The sequence below is a fragment of the Psammomys obesus genome, unplaced genomic scaffold (genome assembly GCF_907164565.1).
Source record: "Psammomys obesus unplaced genomic scaffold, mPsaObe1.curated_primary_1811, whole genome shotgun sequence".
Lineage (NCBI taxonomy): Eukaryota > Metazoa > Chordata > Mammalia > Rodentia > Muridae > Psammomys > Psammomys obesus.
In genome coordinates, this window is record NW_026596234.1 from 5,906,921 (window position 1) to 5,914,025 (window position 7,105).

At 47.4% G+C, this 7,105-nt stretch overlaps 1 protein-coding gene across 1 annotated transcript in view; it reads right to left on the reverse strand.

Moving 5' to 3' along the window:
• The window catches only part of Cass4 (Cas scaffold protein family member 4), a 20,844-nt gene that overhangs the window by 7,347 nt on the left and 6,392 nt on the right, over nucleotides 1-7,105 (reverse strand). Inside the window, exons 3-4 of the mRNA XM_055595922.1 lie at nucleotides 1,262-1,363; nucleotides 298-375 (exon numbers count right to left, since the gene is read on the reverse strand). Of these exons, the coding sequence (XP_055451897.1) occupies nucleotides 298-375; nucleotides 1,262-1,363 (180 nt within the window). The remainder of the gene's footprint in view (nucleotides 1-297; nucleotides 376-1,261; nucleotides 1,364-7,105) is intronic.

Sequence of the window (7,105 nt, forward strand, 5' to 3'; positions counted from 1 at the left end):
AAAAAAAAAAAAAAAAAAAAAAAAAAAAAAAAAAAAAAGATGTGAGCATCTTTATATCTTCATTCACCATGGGCTCTCACTGAGATGTACTGCACCACACCACAGTTTCCAAAGCAACCAGCCAACCAATCATGGGCTCTGAAACAGTGAGCCAGAGTAAGCCTTCCCTTCTCCATAGGTTGTTTATCTCAGGAATTTCATCACAGCAGCAGAAAGGTGACAATCCACCTAGCTAACAAAGTTTCCCAGAGGATTATCAGTTGCCTGGCTCCCCATCTCCGCTCTGTTGATACTCACACTTGCCTGGTTGGTGGAGGAGTGGAGTACTGCCTTCTGGGAGCTGGTAGGTATGTCATAGAGCTGCCGCTTCTCTGGCTTTTAGGGAAAGAAAACAAGGCAGGGCAACTTTGATTTCTCTTTCCAAAGGGTTTTCCACACAAAGTCCATAAGTTCAGTGTTTTCTCCAATGAAAGACACAAATCCCTGAACACTTTGGTGCTCATAGTCAAGTTCTTGTGTGTGTGTGTGTGTGTGTGTGTGTGTGTGTGTGTACACTTGTTATGTTATTAGAGATGTGTTCAACTACCAACTTTAACTCCCTTTTTTAAACTAAAATTAACTCTATCTCTGTCTCTGTCTGTTTCTCTCTCTCTCTCTCTCTCTCTCTGTGTGTGTATGTGTGTGTAATCATGGACATATATGTACCATGACCCATGTGTGGAACTGGGACCACAACCTTCTGCCTTGATTGAGTCAGGGTCTCTTGTTCACTGCTATGTTGACCCGGCTCCTTGGCCCTGCTTGGGAATTCTTTTGTCTCCACTTCCCATCTCACTATAGAAACACTGTGCTGAGAAAATCAACATTGTGTCTGGCTTTGTGTGGGTTCTAGGGATCTGAACTCGGGTCTTCCTGCACTTGTAACACACTTGCTTTGTCTATGGTACCACTTCTCCAACCCTAAGGTTTCTAATTACCATATAATAACCAGACACAATAATGAGTTTCATTATGATGGTGGAGTTGATGCTTTAAAAGGCACTTTTGTAGCTGAAGGTATGGGGTTGGGTGGGAGGGGTACAAGCATAGACATGTCCCAGAAGTCATCCAAGTCAATACTGGCAGTTCATCTTAAGGGAGTCAGCCATAAGAATGAAGGAAGCTGCCAAGGCCAATGAGATGGGGAACTGGAGACTGGGAAGGAAGCTTGGAGACTGGGCCCCAAGCTTCAGGTGTGGAATGGTTGCAGAGTGAGGCTCACCTTCAGGGTTGAGAACACTGGCCTCTGGACAGGCACATCATATACCTGGGAAGGAAGAGTCGGCAACGATGCCCTTGTGGGTCTGGGAAGCACAATAAGGGTCTAGGAGAGAAAAAGAATGGAGTCAAGATAGCCATGATGGTGATCAAAGTCACCTTCCAGGCAACAAAGACAGCCATTGAGTGTTTATCTTCACTATTGGGTGGGTCCGTCCTGAGGCCATCACAAGCTGAGAATGGCTGTGAATGCAGCCAACACACCATCCTGTATTTATGTAAAATATTATAAGGGCTTCTTCTTTTTTTTTTTTTTTTTTTTTTTGCAAGCTTTAAAAATTTGATTACACAGTTTTCAAGCATAAACTTTATAAATGACAATGTCATGTTGAAATGTCAAAAGTTGGAGGTACCTGCTAGGGTCTGGGAAAGCGTAGGGTGCTGATGGGTAGGGCCCACAGTGATAGGCATGTCTTCCTTCCTGCCATAGTGCCTGCATCAGATTCACCTGGGATGTAGGTTAGAACACGGATGCCTGGTGTGCATGCCTGGTGAAATGAGTGCAGAGGGAGCCCTGGAAGCTTGTCTCATGACTGGAGGTACTCTACCAGTTCCTGCCCTGGACTGTTTTGTTTTAATAGGCTAAGGGATACTGGGTGCCAGGACAAAGGAAAAGTCAATAGGACTTGTCCAACCAAGGCCACAGGCTGGGGAGTAAGGCAAGAGAGGAGATGGGGTGGGGGGGTACAATCAAGGCTGAGGAGCAGCTTCTGGGGATCAGGCGAGGGTCCCTTTATTTATCACTGTCCCTAGGTCCCAGCCTTGGGATGATTTGGTGAATGAAGGCACACAGTCCAGGACAGTGTTCCACACAAACACTTTCCTGGCCGTCTCTGCTGCTAGATAAAGCTGCTATGAAGCCATAGGACATGTGTCTCTCCAAGTACACACTGCAGCTGTCCAGGGTCAAACCAACCCCTTTCTCCGTATGGCAACTGCTTTCTAATTCACGAGGGACTTGGTTCCCAGGAGCAGGACTTTCTTAAGTACTGTCCTAAAAAGGAAACACCCACTCTTACCTGGAAACCCAAGTCACCAACACGGAGGAACAGACTTCTCACAAGCCTGGAAAGAGGGTCTAGCCCTACATTTCACCTGTCTCTGCTTTGTGGTGTCAAGGAATAGACCTCGCAGCCCGAGCTTGTGCTGACTCCTTGGGATACACAACACAGGTCTGTGGTGGTTCACCTAAATCCACCTTTCCCTCACATTATACACGTCTGCAACTGCCCGTGAGATTCCTCCAGCACCCTGGGTTCAGCAATCTTCCAAACTCTGGCTGCAGAGATGGCTCAGTCAGTAAAGTACTTGTCTTGCAAACACGAAGTCCCCAGAACCTATGTAAAAATAGCTGGCATGCTGAGAAGTGGTGGCAGACACCTTTAAATCCAGCACTTGGGAGGCAGAGGCAGGTGGATCTCTGTGAGTTCTAGGCCAGCCTGGTCTACAGAGAGAGTTCATGGATAACTAGGGCTACACAGAGAAACCATGTCTCAAACAAACAAACAAACAAACAAACAAACAAACAAACATAGGTGGGCATGGTTGCACCCACTTGCAACCCTAGCACTGAGGAGGTGGGGATCCTTGGCCATTCAGCTTAGCAAACTGGGCAAGTTCCAAGCAAGGGAGAGACCTTGTCTCAAAACAAAACAAAAAACAAAACCAAAAAACCCTCAACAAGGTAGGGCTGGTGAGATGGCTCACTCACTGGGTAAAGGCACTCACCATCAAGCTTGGTGATTTGAGCTCAATCCCCAGGACTCAGATAGTGGAAGGAGAGCACCGACTCTAGTGAATTGAACTCTGACCTCCACATGTGTGCTGTGGCAAGCATGTGCCCCAAATAAGCCTAGGGGAGGGTTTTTGTTTGCTTGTCTCTTTGTTCTTGAGACAGGCTCTCATTCTAGCCCACCCTGGCCTGAACTTGCTATGAAGACCAAGCTGAATGCTCTCTGATCCACCTGCATCTACCTCCTCAGTGCTGGATGAATGGCACATTCCTCATGCTCTGCTTAAATGTCACCTTAAGATGGCAAATAAAACAAGTCGGACAACTTGAGGTTGACCTCTGACCTCTCCTTGAATAGGCACACATTCTCATCTACACATACACGTGTGTGTACACACCAACATATACAAATGCACACACATACAAACACACATGTATATACATATCAGAAAAACCAAACCCTGGCTTTGTCCCTGGTGGTCCTAGGATGATTGGCCCCAGGACCAAACTCATCAAAGGTTTGATTGCATTTTGAATTAAATCTCTACCCAGTTTTCCCCTGCCCCTCCCTCTGTAGACCTTTTCCAAGCTCTTTCTTGCCCAGCCCCCTCAGGACTTCAGGCCCATTTTATGAAAATAGATAATTTTGTGGGTTACATGTGACTGTGGGAGCACCTACATTTCACCCAGGGACTTTCCGGTGTGTGCCACTTCAAAAATGCCCCGTTTCTTGGGGAAATGTTAAGTTCCAGATAGCAATCACTTAAGGAACAGTCCTGAGAGCTGTGGTTTCCAAAGCCTTACAGAGGCAGAAGGAAGTAATTCCAAGTGAGTATCAGCAAGAAATCCATCCCTTTACACTTGAAATACCAGACTGTCCCTTCTCAGAAAGGAAATATGTTCTGTGTGTGGTTTTGCATGTGTTTTAAGTCAGGTTTTCATGTTAAATGAGGGAAGTTGGAATAGAAAGTAAAACAAAAAGTCAGAAGAGTGGTTTTCCTGGGGAAGAAGCTACAGGAGGAAAGCATGGGCCTCGGGGAGCTGCGTTTGTTTTGTCTTTCTGGCTTTTGTTTTGTTTTGTTCCTGTAGCTGAGCTATGCCACCAGGGCCTGAAGGTGACAAACGGACCAAAATTTAACGGAGAGGACAGCTCCAGGGCCAGATGGCTCATTGGGTAAAGGTGCTTGCTGCCAAGGTTGATGACCTGAGTTCAATTCCTAGGACTCACTGGGTGAAACAAGAGGACCAACGTCCACAAGTTGTCCTCTGACCTCCATAAACATAAGCTGTAATAATAAAAAAAACCTCTCCTAGATAACTGAAGATATGTGCTTAAAAAAAAGTAGAAGAGTAGCTTCAGCCAGGGTCACGTAAAGAAGGCCACACAGAGAGCAGAGCCGCTTAGAATAAAAGTCTGTCTTTCAAGTAAGTCAGACAGACAGATGGACACAGACTGCCCTGGGTTCACATTGGGCTCGCCGGGATGCCCAGTTTGGCCTCCTGGGAATCATTATCAATAGGATGTGGTGGGCTATTCTAATCCAAAGGCCCCCAGAGGCCTCTCCTGGAAGACACACCTGATTCTGACACATACATAGAACTCTCAGGACAACGTGAGAAAAGCAGACAGTTCCAGCCATCTTGGGTTTTAAGGCTGGGCCACCCTGAATCTTGGGAGACTGGAGCCTATGGGTCTGGAGCGATGGCTCAGTGGTTAAGAGCACGATCTGCTCTTCCAAAGGACCTGGGTTCAATTCCCAGCACCCACATGGCAGCTCACAACTGTCTGTAAAGCCAATTCCAAGGGATCCATCACTTTCCCAATAATGCATATAAAATAAAATTATATATAAAAAGGAACCCATGAAATTGACTTGCTCCAGCTGTGGCTGTGGCTTGAACCTGCAAACTGCAAGCGGGAACAGCTCAAAGGGCTGGGTTTGGACTTGGTTTGGACTTGCCTAATTCTGCCTACACCTGCTCCTGACTGGAACACATTCTCTGGGCCGCCTCAAGCTCAGGGATAAGTGGTGAATGCCTGATCAGGGGAGACATCCATGCTGCCTTCATGAGAGCCAGCACGTTCACAGCCGATTGCTGACTGTCCTTCTGGCTCTTGCTTTTTGGGGTAGAGGAAATTACTTAGAATGTCCTAAGTGGTACAGCTAGGGGCACCTTAGGTGTCACCAGTCTAATGCTCTCCTGACACACGAAGAAAGGGACAGAGGGTGCTGGAGAGTTCCTAATGCTGGTAGTTTCTAGTGCTAGTAGTTCCTAATGCTAATAGCTGCCTCTGAAGTCAAGGGGGCCAGGACACCAGCCCCTTAAATGAAAGAAGAAGAGAGAGGAGGAGAAAAAAGGGAAGAGAGAGAAAGAGGAGGAAGAGGAGGAGGAGGAGGCAGTGGTAAAAGAGGAGAGACAAAGAGGAGGAGGAAGAAGAAGAGAGAAAGGAGGAGGAGGAAGAGGAGGGAGAGAGAGAGGAGGAGGCGGTGGTAGAAGAGGAGAGACAAAGAGGGGGAGGAAGAGGAGAGAAAAGAGGAGGAAGAGAAGAGAGAAGGAGAGACAGGAGGAGGACACCAGAATATAATTAGGACAGACGAAGAGGGAACCTAAAGGAGAAAAGGCAGGGACATTCCCCACGTATTTTCTGTGGTCCCTGGAGAGCCTACTCAGGGTCAGTTCCCCTTCAGTCACTGCGGTTTCTCTTGTTCACCACAGGTCTCCCCCATCCCCCGGAAGGATGCATTCTCTGACAGGCTTCAGCAAGGCAGGCCTCACTGCTCACACAGCACCTGTCCTCCCGATTTAAGCTGCAATGGAGAACTCAGTTTCCCTTACTCCTGTCAGTGGACAGTGGAGCCTGTGTGTCACAAGGCAGCTTGGGCTGAATCACTCTGTCATTAAGCAGGGGAGCTTGGCCCTATGCTGGGCACTTGGGGAAGACCAGTGGACCAGTGATGCCCAAGGACCGGTGGACATCATGTCTGCCTTCCTCCTGATAGTAAAACAGACCTTTAACCCTTCCCATCCCTGTTAGTAGTTTTGGAAGGAAATTCAGATGAAAATGGGCTGGCATGACGTCTTTTCCCCATTTTGATTTATCTATGGTAAGTGCACAGATGGGTGCCACAGGGCACTTGTGGAGGTTAGAGACGCTTGTGGAGCCTACCTTCTCCCATCAAGATGTGAGTTCTGGGCATCAAACTCAGGTCGTCAGGCTTCCTTTGGTAGATAAGCCGTGTCACAGCCCCACTTGACCTAGTCTTAAAGCCCCACTTGAGTCAGCCACTAAGACATCTGTTGGCTGCATGGCCATTTGAGTGGAATGCCAGATGTCAGATGTTACAAGATGTCTATGGTCATTGAACACTGAGGCCAGTGGGGTCTTTGTTTGTTTGTTTGTTTGTTTGTGAGACAGGACTTCATATAGCAAAAGCTGGCCTTAAACTCACTATATAACAGAGGCTGGCCCTGAACTCCCTGTCTTCCTGCCTCCATCTTCCGAGTGCTGGGATTATGTGTGTGCTCCAGCAGGCCTGGTTTACGCAGTGATTGGGATGGAGCCCAGGGCTTCAAGCATGTTGGATAAGCACTCCACCAACTGAGCTTCTGCTCCAGGCTGCTTGTACTGTACGTTTTAAAGCCCCAGGAAGGCCAGGGTTGTGGGGCAAATACCAAATCACTATTCTCCTTTGTCCTTTCAATTTCTTGCCTTACTTGAGGCCCTAAAGTTGTGACTGCACGTAGACGGACCCCTCCTTTCTTCTGCTTATAAAATAGACAGGTGTCACACAAGTTCCACGAGACATCCTTCACCTTCCTGGTCTGTTTATTCTTGAACTATTTGTTGAGGACCTGCCTCATGCAAGATTCTGGGGTCATGGGGCAGAATAAAATAAGAGTCCCTGCTCGCTACCTTGTTTAATTTTCTCCTTACTCAATTCTACTTCCTGAGGAGAATTACCCTGTGTGGGTTCTAGTCTCCTCACACATTTACCTGCATACAAGAACACACACACACACACACACACACACACACACACACACACACACACA